Raw genomic sequence first — 18,677 nt, forward strand, 5'->3', positions numbered from 1 at the left:
ACCGTACCATCCCCGTAGTCCAAAGAAAAAACAACACGTGTTCTACATAGAGAGGAAGGCACATTCTGTGTATGAGTGTATCCCCTCCCATTCTTCTAATATAGTTTTTTTTCCCCCCTTCTGCAACCTTGCTTCTTCTTCTAGTATGGTTTTTTTTCCTTTTGCAATCTTGCTTCAGCTGGTCGGATAGGATCAAACCAAAGCTCAAATTCAGGTATACCCTAATTTTTGGAACTTCCTCATTTTGGGACACTATATATATATATATATATATATTACTCTCCGGGACACCCTTGGATGCATCCGATCAAAGGGTTACAGAGCCGGGGGCACTACAGATGATCATCTGATCATATTTTCCAACCGGTTCGGTATTTCATTTATTCTAGTGTGCCCTATTATATATTATATTATAATATATAGGTAATATGTATAGCTAACATATGTTATCTACATAGGTGGGCTGCGACCTTGCTCAGCTGGTCTAATAGAATCATACCAAGTATGCTCTAATTTTAGAAATCTACTCATTTTGGGATATACATATATATGTTTTTTTTACTCTTTAAAGCATGCTCGGATATACATTCCATAAACGGTGACCAAATAGGAGGAGGGGGTGCTACGGACGAATAGCAACTGGCAAGGGGCCATGGAGAAGTTGGGCACGCACGTGTTTTTTTGGATTAGTCTTTAATGTAGAGGATAGATGGGCCATAATGCCCGCAGTGTTAAAGAAAATTTCAGCTGGGGCGGATATAACTCATTGTTTAAAAAAAAATTTTGCTGGAGTGGCAAGCCAGGTGGCACCTATAGAAATGTGTATTCCGCGGAGGGCGAGACGTGTAAATATTTAACAAATATATACGTATAAATATTAATTTTAAAAAATATTTATATAAATTTTGATATTTAGAAAAATATTCATAAAAAAAAATTCAAAAGCAAAATTTATTAGTGTGGCAAGCCGGTGGCGCTTATAGAAAGGCGTATTTGGCAGATGGCTAGACCCAATCCGCATCGAAGGGTATATTGGATACTTGCTGATCCTTGTAGCGCTCCTAACTATGCGGCGGGAATGGCGGCATCTTCCGCCCTCTCTCCTTCTCCCTCTCTTCTTCCCTCCCTCTTTTCTCCCCGTTCTCACTCGCATCCTGACCCTTGTCTTTCTTCCCTCTTTCGCCTCTCTTCACCCAATGCATCCCCTTGGCACCGGAGACATCTTGCGATCGTCTCCTCCACCACCAGTAAGCCTTCTCTCTCTGTCTTCCTGCCAAGTGCCGACAATTTAATTCTGCGGTTTGACAGACGCGAGGGAGGCTTATGGAAGCAATGATACGAAGCAGAAGATCCTCGAAAGCTACGGCCTCGACCCGTCCGATTTCATCTCGGAGCGCTCTCGAAGGGTAGGGTTCGAATTCCAATCCCTTTCCCTCTGTTCGGAATTGGGTATCCTTTCGAATCATGAAGCATGCTGACTATTTTTTCCAGTCGAGGAGGAAGAGGAGGGGTGCTGATAATGCGGGGAAGGGGGAGCAGGTGCATCAACCGCCCGAGACGTCGAAGCCTCCTCGCGCCACCCATAAATTGCTGCAGGTAGCGGTGTTCTTGAATCAAAACCCTTTCTTGGGTTCTGTTATATACTGAGAAAGCTGTATCTCATTCGGATTTGTATAAAGTTTTTCAAATTGTCTGTGATCTTGGAATATTATGCACACGATATGAAGACATGGTGCTTTCGTGACCGTCTGGATTTGATTTTTTTGGTTGTGGTTTTCATTTCTATAATGCATCAAACTTGTCAAACATTGTGATATCTTGATGGCCCTTTCAAGAGACATTTTCACAAACAGTGTAGGGCAATTAACGGTGACTGAGATGCTCCATTGAGAGGCCTCTCAGATGGACTAATCCAGTTCCTTGGATTTATTAATAGTGGCACCTTCAAATTTGTACCTAAGGAATCTTCAGAACCATTGAGACTTTGAAGATTATGAAGAATATGGTCAAAAAAAAGTTGCATAATGATACGCTTCAGAACCGACCATAGCTGATGTGGAAGTCCGGTCAATCGGACCCTTCCACAAAGCCTTTATCCTATCAACTAAAATCCTCCATGTGGCCAGCTTAGAAGTGCGTAAAGAGTTATTTGAATTTCGAAATCTTCCTCTAGCTAGCAATATCTCGGCCATGATTGCAAGGGGTTTTCCAAACCGTGCCTGCAAGATTCGTGGGGTGTGATGTGCGTGCGAAACGACCGCATGTAATCCTCGGAACATGTGGTAACTTGCCAAAGACAACCGACCCACATGCCGGAATTCTTCAACGACGGGCGCCAACCCTTGTGTTGCCCAAGGTGACAAGCCAAGAGGGGGGGGGGGTGAATTGGTTTCTTTTAATTTTAACTATCTTACTTGTGTTAAATGATGAGTTAGTGAACTTAAACAAATCACAATACAAACAACAAGAAGTATAGTGGTTCGGTGCTCTCCTTAGCACCTACGTCCACTCCCCAAGCGACCCCTTGGGAATTCACTATAATCCCGCGGATTACAGTTGGATTGTTTTCTGGGCTCACAATCCAAAAACCTTTACACTTTGGTTTTCCGGGTTCACCAAAAACCTATGTTGGTTTTACGGGCTCACCAACGAACCTATACAATTGGTTTTACGGGTTCACCAACAACCTACGTTGGTTTTACGGGCTTACCAACAACCTATGTTGGTTTTACGGGCTCACCAACGAACCTTTACAATTGGTTTTCCGGGTTCACCAATCAACCTATTCCGTTGGTTTTGCGGGCTAACCAACCAACCTTTACAAGTAGTTTAATAAACAAAGGAAGAAGATTTAAACTCCTAGATGAGCAAATATAACAATATAATCTACAAAGAAGAGTTTAGAGAATATTTATCGCTTGATGTGACTTCTCTCTTCTTTGTTAAGGATGCTTCACTCTTCAAAGGTGGATGGAGCTCTTGATGACTCTTTGAATCTGCTCAACCACTTTCTTTTGATTCTTGAATGAAGCACTTGGATGAAGCTTGCCTTGCTAGGGTTCTCTCTTGAATGCACTTGATGTATTTTCCAAAACTTGCTTTCTCTGATGAATACTCCCTCTTAAATACTTCTCCAACCTCCAAATAGTCCTTCCTGACCGTTGGATTGAAGAAACTAGCCGTTTATAGCCGTTGGGAGTCCAAAAAGCACTTCTGCACAACTAGCCGTTATGCTTCTGCCCGTGCTTGGGTCGACCCAAACTTTTCTTAGGTCGACCCAAACCTTGGGTCAGCTCAAACTTTTTCTTGGGTCGGCCCTCTCAGAAAATTCAGAACCTTGAATTTCAGCCTTTCTTCACTTGGGTCGACTCAACCTTTCTTTGGGTCGACTCAAGCTTGGGTCGACTCAATTTCATCTTGGGTCGACCCTCTCAGTAAATCCAGAGAACCATTTTCTGAGTTGTTTGAGGATCTTGAAGTTTGGGTCGACTCATGCTTTCCTTGGGTCGACCCAACTTACTGTTCATCTGTGCCATTTTTGCAGAAGTGTGCCAAATGATTTCTTGATGTGCCGGGGTCGACCCAATCATCCTTTGGGTCGACTCAATCCACACTTTGCTGCATCTCAAGGTTAGATTCATTCATATAAACAATGAAATGTATCTATATCAATTTATACAAATATATTGAGAGTAACAGACTTATAAATGAAGTATCGTTTTAACTTATAACATACTCTTGTTAAATGCTTGTTAATCATCAAAATAACACTATCATTCTCAATCTCCCCCTTTTTGATGATTACAAAATAAAGAGTATGAGCCTATTGATACTTATTTTAAAATCAGTTTTTGAAAGGGCTTAACTTGCTGAATTTCAGCTTTTCATATATAAGAGTGAAGTCTCCCCCTATATCATTCAAATGTTGCCAATTTGACTTTTTGAATTGCTTCCCCTTTTATTTATAATTCATTAAAGATGAAACTCCAAAAATTTGAGATAAAACATGAGTTTCAGGTTATGTATCGAGGTGTGAAAGGTGCGTGCCAAATTCTGAAATTCTATGTGCCAAATTCTGAAATTTGATAGAAATTTTTGACTTGATCATTTTCATTGTTGCAAATTGCTCCCCCTTGGATGCATATGCTTTCCTATATAATTTTCAAGTTGTTTTATAAGTTATTTTGTTATTTCTCCTTCTTTCTTTACTTCTCCTCTTATTACTCTATCTTTACTTCTCCCCTATTACTCTTTCTTTACTTCTCCCCCTTTTTGTTATCATCAAATAGGTACATGGGAAAAGACACAATAAATAACAAACATTTAAACTTCATTGATCAAAATAGGAACATTTTAGTACAATCATGCCAAAAACAAAAGCAAATACAATGTTCCTCAATCAAGGTTCAAAATACATGATCAACACAAAATACATATGAGAACTAGATACATATCCTAGGCTCTAAACAAGATCGTGAGACTCTTCCGGATCGCTTGGCTACGGCTCTCTTGGATTCCATTTCTCCAAGATCTTGAAGTAATCTACTGTTTGGAGATGATTGGAGAAGATTTGAGAGTGGGGAATAGGGTTTTCGGAAGAGGACAAAGGGTAAACAGTGCCCTAGATAGCTCACGGGTCCCCCTTTTAACAGTGGGGTCCCGACGTTGGGTCGATTCAAGAATTTTCTTGGGTCGACTCAACGTTGGGTCGACCCTATTCTGGGTTGGGTCGACCCAAGTTCAGAAATTTTTCCTTTCTCTTCCTTTTCGCTTCTTAAAAAAATTTTTCTTGCTTCCAATCCTTACAAATTTTTTCTGGGACAATGATACATGAGTAAGGAATCTATAGATTACAAGTTTGACTCATGTTTCATGAGTTTTTAGAAATGGGAGGAATGTATCATGAGACTGCTTGCTCTCTTTTATATCTCTTCAATAAAAAGGATCACATATGCCTAATTCCCTCCTTAGCGTGCAGATTCTATCTTCACTCAAGGATTTGTGAATATGTGAGCTAATTGTTTTTCAGTACATATATGCTCAATACATATGTTTCCATTTTGCACATGATCCCTAATAAAATGATATCTTATTTCTATGTGTTTGGCTTTAGAAATGAGACATTTAAGATGTGAGCCAAAAGAAATCTCTAAATGTAGATTCCAAAGATATTTTTTTTTCCAAATCAAGTGTAGATGGAATCTTTTTCAAGTTATTTCAAGGAGTATCAAGAATAATATTCAAAGAAGGCACGAATGAAAATTCAACACCTTTATATATATATATATATTAAGTATATAGCAAGATGAGAGCAATCTAATTAATTTTCAGAGTATAGTATAAGAGCAAATAAAGATCAAAACTTATATACTCGAAAAATATAAGATTATGTTGAATCCTTAATTCTTAATGACTTCAAAGTTCTTTCATGATATAAAAGTATTGGGGCATAGATACCAAAACATGAATTTATGCAGTGTAGGATACATAAAATTCAAGGCTTTGAAAGTTCTTTTAGAGCTCTCTTAAAAACGTTCTTTTACTCCTTTAAAGATCATAGCATCAAAATCAATTAAAATGAATTGGCTCAGGATTGAAACACTAAAGTGCAAGCCAATAAGAACTCATAAGTAGATTCCAAGATAAATTTTTGAAACTAAGACAGATGGAATCCTTTTCAATTAAATTTTCAGAAATAAATGATTTACCGATGGATACAGATGGAAATCCAACTTTCAAAAGATATTCAATGAAGCACAAAGTTTAATACCACTTTACATTTAGTATTCTTTGTCTCATCTTTAGATGCAAATTTATACGATTAAGTTCTATATGATCTCTCACTCTGAAATTTTCTTTCTCCCCCTTAATTAATTATCCCATTTGAGAGTTTAGAGTTTGAAGATAATTTTCAATAAAGAGATTGAGTATTTAAAGCTCTCCCTCAAAAGATGCATTTTCTTTTAAACTTTCTTTTCTTCTTTAATGATAGAAGCATTTAATAATGCAGGAGTGTATATTCAAAATATTAATTTCTTAGTCATAGTTTTTCAGCAATGTATGTATGAAGCACGATAAATCTTTTTAATATCAAAATAACATCATATGTTTAGAAACATTTGTTCGCAATCAAGATCATTGAAAAACGCATCATTTAGACTAATTTTAATAAACTTATAAGATAGAAAATGATATGTTTCAGATGCGTATCGGAGCAAACAAGCAAGGCATCAAAAGTAATTCTATTTTTCTTAAACCGTAGTTTTCATCTAGAAATCATATTGAGTTATTCCCCAAAATGATGCAATCATTGAAGCATATAATGAAAGTTACAAAAATGCAACGATAGAAGCATTTTTAAATTAAGTTTAAGCTTTTATACAAAATCAGATTCTGAATTTCATAAAAATTTTCAAGGAGGCTTTCAGGATTATAATTTGAGATATGCATCTTCTACATTGTAGCTCATCTTAAATTATTAAGATTGAAAACACATATTTCAAGAACATTAGAGCACATTCAGAATCTTTGTAATTCATATTGAATTTTGGGACAAATTGGAGGATATTATGTACTAATGTTAGGCAAGATAAAAGATAAATCAGAATCAATTCATTTTGCCTAATTTGCAAATTCAAATTATTCTTTTCTTTTATTTTTCAAAATATATTTATTAAAACAAAATGATGTTGTTGTTGGTAATAACATGTTTCAATCAAATTTTATAGGCATGAAGCATTACAAGTTATATTTAGGAAAGATCTTTGTTATTTGAATATTGAAAACACATAATTCAAAACATCATGTGACATGCAAAACATAATATGCATTAAGTCATAACATCATGTATTAAAACATTAAGAGCAAGCATGTCAAGGATCAAAATTAATTCTTTTCAAATAAACTCTCCCTATTTATATATAATTCTACACTGATTTTATCCTTTCTAAAAGAATGCTCACACAAGTCTCACAAATATGCTGAATATATTATGCTTGTTTTGCTTTTCCTAAAGATTGGAGTATTTGCCTTTACTTAGATTTTACTTTTCTTGAATAATTGTTCATTTTCTTTTCTTTATCTCTCTTTCTTTTTATTATTTCAAGTAATTACATGAAAGAGCAGAATAAAAAATTAATCTAATATGCTGCATATAAATATATACCATGCAAACAGCATTTTCATTATGCCCAATGATTCATAGCTTATCACAAGTTATTTTGAATTAGAGGTTTGAGGCATAAGCTTGTGTATTTCATGGTTATGCATTATATAGGAAAAGGTAAACTTCAATTTAATCACACCATGAAACAATTATTACTAGTATGAGAATGAAGCATGATATCAAGATGATCAGCAATTAAAGGTTTAATCATGCTACCATATAATTTCAGACTATTGATTTTGCTCAACTAACTCACAAGAGAAGAGTTTAGATTACCAGTGCATTTAGCATTCTTCAAGCCAAATACCTTTTAGATTCTTTACACCCTTGGCTGAAGAAAATCTCTCCCCTTTTTTTTTATTTGCAAGGGAATGTTTATTGTATCTTTCATCGATGTGTCCTTCAAGTTGAAATTTCTTGCTCATAAATTCTGTATCATTAGCAAAATCTTTTTCTTTCTTGAAGGAAAGTCATTAGTTTCTTCAAGATACAAAACATTCATACAATATATTTCTTAACTAGATGACTCAATATAAGATATGACAATAATTGAATATTGAGTCACTTTACTCAAGAGATTGTCCAAATATAAGCAAGCACATGTCACTTGAACTAAAGAGATAGTTTCATTAATCAAGATGGTTCAAGAACAAGCATGTGAGGCAATAGGAAGATTCATCAAGGTCAAATCAATTTCTTGTTTTCAGAATCAATTTAGCTTAGATTCTATTTGCTTAAGATAACTATCAATAAAACGTGCTAGCTAAGTTTTAATCAAATTATCTTAAACAGTTGTTTCTATCAAAATTCAGATTGTTACATAGAATCAAAATGATAAACTATATTCTCAATAAAGGATCTAGTTTTAATAAGAATAGTATGAATTGATATCTCTACAACTAGTATCTTTTCATTGAATATTCTATATGCATTGCTTGAAGAGTAATATCCAAAGAAATATTTGTTTTATCAGATTTGACATTATTTTCATAAGAACATATCAAGCATGACATGTATGACTGAAAAATATAAAAGATATACAATATATCATTTTCTATTTTTCAGAAGATCAAAAGGAGTTTTCTAATAGAAACCATATGTATGACAAGCAATGATGATAGCTTTTAACAGAAATCATTTAAGTAGATGACTATCATACAACATTGTCTTTTTCATTTCTTCAAGGATTCTATCAACTCTATTTTATTTATGGTGTTCTTGGTGTAGAAACAATTGTATTCAATATTATTTTCTGTGCACAACTCAATAAGAAATTGGTTTTCAAAACTATGCCATGATACAATTTTATTTTCATAGTTTGCAAACCTTTTTCATTTGAACCCTTTTTGTGAGTTTGTGCCAATGCAGAAAATATTTTAATTTAAGTGCCAAGAACAAAACCAATATTAGCTTTGAGAAATTTTCCACAATTACAAAATCAGAAAGCTTATCTCCTAGGTTCACAATCCTAGAGATCCAAATAAGTTCTTATGGAGAATTTTCAAAGGCTAAAGGTGAAAACAATATTTTCAGATTTAGAAATGATTCTAGTTTATTTTTCTAGATGACATACATAGCAAACTTTGACCTTGCAAAAATTAATCTAAGTGAACCAATGACAAGGTCTTTTGAGATTAAGTCCATACTAGTATGAGTTGATTTTATACGCTAAAACTAGTCTATTTAATCTTGGTATTCTTAAATAATATATAAAAAAAATATACCAAGTAGACATTCTTGTGTTTATGATCAATAGAAGATAATGCCGAGGATAAGAACTCTCAATCAAGTATATAGAGAATTCAAAGAGTTATTCTAAGAGTATTGATTAAGTAAATTATCCATCAATAACTGAAGCATAATATAGGAAGATGGAGTGATTTGGATATATTTTCTTTTTATACCAAAAGTATCACTTATATCACAGAAATGATTAATACTAGCTACAATTTCAATATGAGAGGATGCAAGGATTACTAATTTCATTATTTCTTTCATTTTGGTCACTCTTCTTAATTATATTTTAAGTTCTATTCTTTAACACGTATCTAGAGAACCCATTGTCCAGATTCATTGGAATCTTGGGTAGCTAGACACATTTGCTAAAAATGATCATGTTTTTAACTTAGAAACCCAAGCTCTTTTGGGTCCTTGCAGGTTAGCTATAATTGTTCCTATTGGAACCCATATTCTCTTAATTATCATTTTGTCTATTAGTTTGCAGGTTTTAGAATTACAAGTAATATACTTCTGCATATTCTTGCTAAATTTAAACAACATAGATTTAGCAAAAATAGATAATGAATTTTCAGTTTTCTATTTCTGTTTATTAGTTTCACCAGATTTGTGAAAAATTGTTTTAGGATGAATAGTGGAGGATTTAAGAATTATATTCTCGAAAGATTTTTGAGTGTACCAAGGTTGATATCCCAATCCAGCTTTGTCATATACAACTCTTGAATTTTCTATCATTAAATTTAGTTTTTCAGAGCTGAGAGTGAATCTTTCAACAATAGGTTTCAAATTATCAACTTTTTTAGTTAATTTTTTATTATCTTCTGAAAGCAGTTCATTGTTTTTCTTAAGTTTATCATGGCTTTCAGTAAGAAGTTGATTTCTCTGATTTAGTTCTTTATTTTCTTTAATTAAGATTTCAATTTCATTAGTCAGTTTTAGTTTTTCATCTATTAGGATTTGATTTTCATTCTTCAAGTTCTTGTTCCTACAAATAAGTTTCATATGTTCTAAATATAAATCAGAAAAGACATCATGAAGTTTATCAAATGTAAAATCATCTTTAGTTTTAGCATGTACCTCATATATCTCATCTTCATGTGCCATTAAGCATGAATTTGCAATATGATGCTGCTCTTCTTCTACACATGATGTTTCAGATTTGTTAGTGCATTCATATTTAACTTCAAGCATATTCCATATTTCCTTAGCAGTTGTGCAAAAAGATATGCAATTAAGTTCACTATCATCTAATGCACAAAATAGCACATTCATGGCTTTTGCATTTTGCTGATCTATTTTCTTATCATGATTAGTGCTTGTGTGTGGTCCATTGACTATGATACTCCATAAATCATAGTCATGTGCTTGAATGAAAATGCACATGCGTGCTTTCCAATATGTATAGTTTATGCCATTAAAAAGTGGAGGTCTATCAATTAATTGTCCCTCTCCTATAGAACATCCCACTTGGGTTGTCATGATCTTTAACTCTTGATTTTGAGATCAATGAGTACTATTGGAGCACCTTGCTCTGATACCACTTGTTGCCCAAGGTGACAAGCCAAGAGGGGGGGTGAATTGGTTTCTTTTAATTTTAACTATCTTACTTGTGTTAAATGATGAGTTAGTGAACTTAAACAAATCACAATACAAACAACAAGAAGTATAGTGGTTCGGTGCTCTCCTTAGCACCTACGTCCACTCCCCAAGCGACCCCTTGGGAATTCACTATAATCCCGCGGATTACAGTTGGATTGTTTTCCGGGCTCACAATCCAAAAATCTTTACACTTTGGTTTTTCGGGTTCACCAAAAACCTATGTTGGTTTTACGGGCTCACCAACGAACCTATACAATTGGTTTTACGGGTTCACCAACAACCTACGTTGGTTTTACGGGCTTACCAACAACCTATGTTGGTTTTACGGGCTCACCAACGAACCTTTACAATTGGTTTTCCGGGTTCACCAATCAACCTATTCCGTTGGTTTTGCGGGCTAACCAACCAACCTTTACAAGTAGTTTAATAAACAAAGGAAGAAGATTTAAACTCCTAGATGAGCAAATATAACAATATAATCTACAAAGAAGAGTTTAGAGAATATTTATCGCTTGATGTGACTTCTCTCTTTTTTGTCAAGGATGCTTCACTCTTCAAAGATGGATGGAGCTCTTGATGACTCTTTGAATCTGCTCAACCACTTTCTTTTGATTCTTGAATGAAGCACTTGGATGAAGCTTGCCTTGCTAGGGTTCTCTCTTGAATGCACTTGATGTATTTTCCAAAACTTGCTTCCTCTGATGAATACTCCCTCTTAAATACTTCTCCAACCTCCAAATAGTCCTTCCTGACCGTTGGATTGAAGAAACTAGCCGTTTATAGCCGTTGGGAGTCCAAAAAGCACTTCTGCACAACTAACCGTTATGCTTCTGCCCGTGCTTGGGTCGACCCAAACTTTTCTTGGGTTTTGGGTCGACCCAAACCTTGGGTCAGCTCAAACTTTTTCTTGGGTCGGCCCTCTCAGAAAATTCAGAACCTTGAATTTCAGCCTTTCTTCACTTGGGTCGACTCAACCTTTCTTTGGGTCGACTCAAGCTTGGGTCGACTCAACTTCATCTTGGGTCGACCCTCTCAGTAAATCCAGAGAACCATTTTCTGAGTTGTTTGAGGATCTTGAAGTTTGGGTCGACTCATGCTTTCCTTGGGTCGACCCAACTTACTGTTCGTCTGTGCCATTTTTGCAGAAGTGTGCCAAATGATTTCTTGATGTGCCGGGGTCGACCCAATCATCCTTTGGGTCGACTCAATCCACACTTTGCTGCATCTCAAGGTTAGATTCATTCATATAAACAATGAAATGTATCTATATCAATTTATACAAATATATTGAGAGTAACAGACTTATAAATGAAGTATCGTTTTAACTTATAACATACTCTTGTTAAATGCTTGTTAATCATCAAAATAACATTATCATTCTCACCTTGTCTATACAATCCGATCCTAGAGGGACCCTTCAGGTAAATGCTTTCGAGCTCTCACACACCATTGTGCCGTCGCTCGTCTCTTAACCTCCACTGTTGCCTGAGAGTCTTTTTAACTTAGGCATTAGAGGGTCCCCGCCACACTCTTCGACAAGAGAACTTCTTCATCTTTGTTTTTATAGCTTGAACCTGACGTCGGAGTGGGGACCCAAGCACAACCTTAGCTTTTCAGCACTGCCTCGGGTGCATAGCCGATCTATACTGCCGGAACAATTGACTGTCAAAGTTTCTAGCAACCTCACCAACTTGGCACCTTAGTCATACTGATTCTCAGTGGCAACATATTGGCACTAGAGAAAGGGCCTTGATCCCATTATCGAAGGTTTTCTTAGAAGACAGGCGATCTATCACTATTAAGTCTCGAAAAGCACAACCAACACCTTCAAATGTTTAGCCAAACATGCTAGTGGAATCTGATGGTTCTTTACAAGGCTCTTGGAAGGCTCGACCTCTAACGAAGCCACAGGCGACACCAGCGGTCACAACCGAGCAGTTCCAACTGTTCGTATAGTAGGTTCAGGCACTGACTACAGTTGTCCATAACCCATAACAGTCGGCCACCAATCAACAACTATAGTAGCAGGCTCGCGAACTTTGTCACCACGGAGTCCCGGTGTAACCGAGCTCTTGGCCCGAGCTAACAGATACATCAATGCGGAAGGGGCCATGGTAGCTTGGTGGAAATCGGCTGGGGGCAGACCCAAAAAACAGAAGAATAAGTAGGCTCGGGAGGACCCAAAAGAGCCGTGTAAGAAGCTGAGGAGGAACAAGGAGGGTTTCTGCCGACCGAGGAGTCCTTCCCGGATGTTTGAGATGTATACTCCTCTCAATACCTTTTGGGGACATTTGCCTCATGGAGATTTAGAACCGAAGCCATGTGAAATGGCCTCGGAAGATGAGACCAGCTGCTTGTAAGAACATGGCTCAGTTCTGCCAGTTCTATCGAGATTATGGGCACGACACTGAGGACTATATTCAACTTAAGAACAAGATCGAAGTCCTCATTGAGCACGGCTACCTTGGTGCGTACGTCAACGACCCACGAGCCCGAGTTGACACTAGTTGGAAACAACTTGCTTCTGAACTGTAGATTGACAACCGACCTACTGTGGAAGTCAACACAATCTAGGGTGGACCGGCAGCTTGTGGGACTAGCTCATCCGCATGAAGAGCCTATGCTCGGGCCACCCAGACCGAAAGCTTGATGCCAAAAGAGGCAGAAGATGGATGAAACTATTTCCTTCTTGGATGCTGATGCAAAGGGTGTCCAAACTCCTTATGACGATGCTGTTGTAGTTTTTCTTACCATAGCAAACTTCGATATAGAAAGAATTTTAGTTGATGATGGAAGCTCAACTGATGTCTTGTTTTACGAGCCCTTCACAGAATAAATTTACCAATTGATTGACTGAGGAAGATCAGCTCTCCTTTGGTCAGATTTTTTGGATACCCGATCCTAATGGAAGGCATCATTACCCTTTCAGTTATTGCGGGGTAGACCACAATAATGTTTGACTTCCTGATCGTCAAAGTCCTCTCGGCATACAATGCTATCTTGGGGTCGCCGGGCTTGAATATCCTACGTGATGTAGTCGCCATTTATCACTTGTTGATGAAGTTCCTAAATAGGAGCGGTGTAGGAGAAGTTCAAGATGATCAAGTGCATGTTTGACAATGCTACGTCACCACACTCCGAGAAAAGAAGCCCATAGAGACGCTGCCTATCAAGGCTTCGATGTTCGAGATGAACAGAGGCAACAACGTGGAGAGCCTGTTGAGGAACTCCTTTTAGTTATCCTTGATGAAGCGGATCTGAGCAGGATGATGTGGGTTGGCGCCCATCTCGACTTGCTGCTGGGGCTAGACTTGTGGATTTTCTTTGAGGCAATGCTGACCTTTTCGCCTGTCAACCTCTAACATGTTAGGTATAAGTCTTGACGTCATCGTCTACAAGTTGAGCGTGGATCCAACACACCGATTTGTCCGACAAAAGAACTTTGCCCCAGAAAGATAGTAGGCTATCGACGAAGAGGTGGATAAGCTCCTTCGCGTGGGCTTTATCTGCGAGGTTGACCATCACGACTGGTTAGCTAATGTCATCTTGGTGAAGAAGGCTAATGGAAAGTGGCGAGTGTATTGACTTTACCGACCTCAACAAAGCCTATCCGAAGGACAACTTTCTGTTGTCGAGGGTTGATCAGCTTGTCAATGTCACATCGAGGCATCAGATGCTAAGCTTTATGGATGCGTTATAGGGCTACGACTAGATTCGGATGGCACCCAAAGATGAGGAAAAGAAGCATTCATCACTGACAAAGGGCTTTATTGCTACAAAGTCATGTCCTTTGGTTTGTAGAATGCAGGGGCCACCTACAACGCTTCGTCAACAAAATCTTCAAGGACTGGATCAGCTGCAATATGGAGGTATATGTTGATGACATGCTGGTTAAATGTCGACAAATCGAGCACCGTGTGGCCGACCTTAAGGAGATTTTTCGAACCCTAAGGAAATACCACATGAAACTTAATTCGAGCAAGTGGGCTTTCGGGGTTTCCTTGGAATAATTCCTCGGATTCGTGTTGACTTAGCACACGATTGAGGCCAATCCAGAGAAAATCCATGTTGTGCTTGAAATGACCCCCCTTCCCCCTGAAATGTTTGCTCTTCTTTAAAGCACTGAGGCAAGTCAAAAATTTTTGCTGGTTGGAAGACTGTCAAATTGCCTTTGATCAGCTACGAAGTTATCTTAGTAAGCTGCCACTCCTCTCCAAGCCGAGCCTGGGAGAGATGTTATTCCTCTACCTAGCTATCTCTCCTTTGGCCTTAAGCTCGATCCTCGTCCGAAAGGATGCAGTTGAGAGGCTGATATACTATACAAGCCAAATTCTCCGAGGTACAGAGACAAGGTACCCTAAGCTCGAAAAGGTAGCCTATGCTTGTATCACCTCGACCAGGCGACTTCGATTCTACCTTTAGGCCCATTCCATCACCGTGCTGACGACCAACCACTGAAGCCAGTTTTGTAGAAGCTGGATAAGTCGAGAAGGCTAACTAAATGGACGGTGAAGCTTGGAGAGTTCGGCATCTATTAGTAGCCTTGATCTTCCATCAAAGCTTAAGCATTAGCAGAGTTTATCGTGGAGTGCACAATTCCCGAATGATGCAGAGGTTGACATGTTATTGGAGGAGCGCGAGTCGGAAGATTTTGGGACACTCCATGTTGATCGGTCCTCCAACCCATACAAAAGTGGAGCTAGGCTGATCCTTACCAACCTTGATGGAGTCATTGCAGAGTACACCCTGCATTTCAACTTCAAAGCCTCTAAGCACAATGCTGAGTATGAGGCTCTTCTCATCGGACTTAAACTCGCTCAAGAGCTCGGAGCCCGGTGCCTAAAAGCTCTCATCGACTCCCAATTGGTTGTTGGACAAGTTCGAGGAGACTTCGAAGCTAGGTCCCTCGGGATGGCACAATACCTCCAAAAAGTCAAGGACATTTCCTTAACTTTCGAGAAGTTCGAAGTTCTGCAAATTCCAAGGTTGGAAAATGCCAGGGCTGACCTACTATTGAAAATCATCACCTCAAATTATCTTGATCTATAGAAGATGATCTATCTGAAAGTGCTTGATCAGCCAAGCATAGAGGAGGAACCAGCCTCTGTACTGCAAACAAATCTCAAACCAACTCAGATTGACCTACTCATGGACTACCTTCAAGATGGAATACTCTCTGAAGACAAAAAGGAAGCTTGGAGGCTAAAGAATCAATTTACGCGCTACGCCCTCCTGGAAGGAAAACTCTACAAGAGGTTGTCCACCTTACCTCTTCTCTAGTGGTTCCGACCTTCTGAACCGAATATGTACTTTAGAAAGTCCATGAAGAAATCTGTGGAAACTATCTAGGGCATGACCCTGGCTTACGAGGTCCTACGATAGGGTTACCATTGGTCGAGCCTTTAAAGGGATGTTACTGACTTTGTGAGGAAGTGTGACCAATACCAAAGGCATATGAACATCTAGCGGCAGCCGATAGCTCCGCTCATGCCGATCAACACTCTTTGGCCTTTTGACTAGTGGGGAGTGGATATCCTCGGGCCATTCTCTCAGGCACTCGGGCAGAGGAAATTTCTAGTGGTCCCCATCAACTACTTCACTAAGTAGGTCAAGGCCGAGCCCCTAGCCTGGATCACTGAGAAAAATGCCCAAGATTTTGTATGGAGGTTCGTTATATGCCGCTTCAAACTTTCTCGATCCATTATTACTGATAATGGGAAGTAGTTTGACAACGCCCGCTTCAGGGGATTCTGCGCCAACTTGCATATAGACTATAGCCTCATTTCAGTTGGGCATCCTAAAGCAAATGGAGAGACTAAAGTGATTAACAGAATCATCCCGTAAGGCTGGAAGATGTAGTTGGACAAAGCAAAGGGACTTCGGGTGGAAGAGCTCCACGGTATTCTTTGGGCTTACCGAACCACTCACCACACTCTAATAGGAGAAATGCCTATTAGTCTCACCTTTAGCATCGAGGCAATAATTCTCGTGGAGATTAGCCCTCTTATTGGGCAGACTCCTTTGATAAGCAGAGAAATTTGGACGACCTCCCAGGCAACCTTGATCTTCTTGAAGAAATAAGGGAACGAGCTCGGATTTGTACGGCCGCGTACCAGTGATGAGTAGCTTGATATTACAACTCTTAAGTGAAAGTCAATTTTTTCCGACCTAGTGATTAGTACTTAGAAGAACCAAAGTGGCTCTACCAACCGAATAGGACAAGCTCGCACCAAATTGGGAGGGATTGTATAAGGTATCCAAGATTGTATGCTCCGGAACCTATCGTCTGGAGTATTTTGGATGGAACACCGTACCTCGGACATGGAATTCCACCAACCTCGGGATTTATTATTAGTAAGGTGTATTGCTACATTTTGTAAGTTTGGCTTATCAATGAATTTCTCTTTTGGCAAAAAATTGTCTTAGTATTTTAGGTCGAACTCTAAGCACGAGGTCAGGCGCGTCTTATTGTGACCACCGACGAAGACATCTTCGAGTGTGATAAGTCGGATGAGCTATTTAACAGCCCCGATCTATAAGCCTCACGGCTAGAAAGTTCTTGAGAAAGCTTTTGTAGGGGCCTACGCTTCTGTTCGTCGGACGAGCTATTTAACAACCCCGATTTGTAAGCCTTCGTGGCTAGAAAGTTTCTAAGAATTTAAGCCTTCGCGGCTATTAAATTCTTAGAAAAGCTTTTGCAGGGGCCTACACCTTCGTTCGTTGAACGAGCTATTTAACAACCCCGACTTGTAAGCCTTCACGGCTACAAAGTTTCTGGAGGAGCTTTTGCAAGGGCCTACATCTTCTTTCGTCGGACGAGCTACTTAACAGCCCTGGCCTGTAAGCCTTTGTGGCTTGGAAGTCTTGGGGGACCTTTTGGAGGGGCCTACATCTCCATTCGTCGGACGAGCTATTCAACAACCCTGATCTGCCTTCGTGGTTAGGAAGTTTCTGGGGGAGCTTTTGTGGGGGCTTACATGTCCATTTGTCGGACGAGCTACTTAATAGCTATGATTAATAAGCCTTCGCAGCTAGAAAATTTCTGGGGGAGCTTCCACGGGGGTTTGCATCTCCGTTCATCTGACGAGCTACTTAATAAACCTGACCTATATGCCTTTGTGGTTAGGAAGTTCCTGGAGGAGCTTTCGTGGGGGCCTACATGTCTATTCATTGGACGAGCTACTTAACCGTCTCGACCTATAAGCCTTTAGGGCTAAAAAGTTTTGGGGGAGCTTTTGCTGGGGCCTACACCTCCGTCCTACCGGTCTTCGAGCCGAAAACTTGACGAGCTAACCAACCTCCATAAGTCTGGACAGCTCAAATGGAGGCATTGGTCTTCGAGTCGAAGACTTTACGGGCTAATCGACCTCCATAGATTGGTACAGCCCAAGTGGAGGCATCGACCCTCGAGCTGAGCACTTGACTAGCTAATTGATTCTTATCAAAACCGCGGTAGCGAATATAAAAACACCAATTGATGCCATTGATGGCCTGTCAGTTGGTCGACGACAGTTTCCCTTTCGAATGATCCCTGCTTGCAAATTTTGCAAGCCACTGCTTCAGATAAACAAAGTTCACACTAGGATGGGGGCAAGGTCTTGGTATTCATCAATGATGAGTCTACCATTTGGTCCTTGGAAAGGTTGAAACCTAATAGCTTTGGAGCCAGCGATACACTGTGCCAGCCGATTCAACCCCACAGGATTGTACATACCACATCGAATAGAGCTGAAGAGGAAAAGCGGAGTTAAAAGAAATCTTTGTTCACCCATTACTTTAATTACAGTGGTGATGGTTCATCAACCGGGCAAATTTACAAAAAGGAGTAACCTAAGGTACTACAATTCAGATGAAACGATGTTTAGCTAAGAAGCCACGCTTTGTCAGAACAGCTCGAGGATAATTGAACCCTCACCAGTTACAACATCCAGAAGAAGTCCGATTCTCACCTCGTGTTGTGCCTCTTTGATAGGCTCGAGGGGATCAGGGGGGGAGCCCTCAACCGAGCAGTTGCTAGTGAAGACTCAATAATGTTTTACTCAAACACGGTCGAAGGCTCGCACTCCATTATTTGAGCTGCCTTCTTCTCGATCTCTATGGCATGCTGCCGTTCGACTTGCAGCTCCCTCATAAGTTCGGAGACCTTGAGGTCTGCTTTCTTTACTTGGATTTTGGC

The 18,677-nt window shown here is 39.1% G+C and overlaps 1 protein-coding gene across 4 annotated transcripts in view; it reads left to right on the forward strand.

Annotated features, from left to right (window-relative positions):
* The first annotated feature begins 999 nt into the window (after positions 1-999).
* LOC103695553 (methyltransferase) overlaps positions 1,000-18,677 on the forward strand; it is a 61,884-nt gene continuing 44,206 nt past the window's right edge. Inside the window, exons 1-3 of one of the 4 annotated variants that reach the window (XM_039116610.2) lie at positions 1,000-1,247; positions 1,309-1,406; positions 1,492-1,596. In XM_039116610.2, the coding sequence (XP_038972538.2) occupies positions 1,001-1,247; positions 1,309-1,406; positions 1,492-1,596 (450 nt within the window). In that variant the 5' untranslated portion in view covers position 1,000. The remainder of the gene's footprint in view (positions 1,248-1,308; positions 1,407-1,491; positions 1,597-18,677) is intronic. The other 3 variants (XM_039116612.2, XM_039116608.3, XM_039116609.2) reach the window with 3 other exon arrangements.

This window comes from Phoenix dactylifera, chromosome 18 (genome assembly GCF_051530095.1).
Source record: "Phoenix dactylifera cultivar Ajwa chromosome 18, Ajwa_hap1_PhDact_Kaust_v1.1, whole genome shotgun sequence".
Lineage (NCBI taxonomy): Eukaryota > Viridiplantae > Streptophyta > Magnoliopsida > Arecales > Arecaceae > Phoenix > Phoenix dactylifera.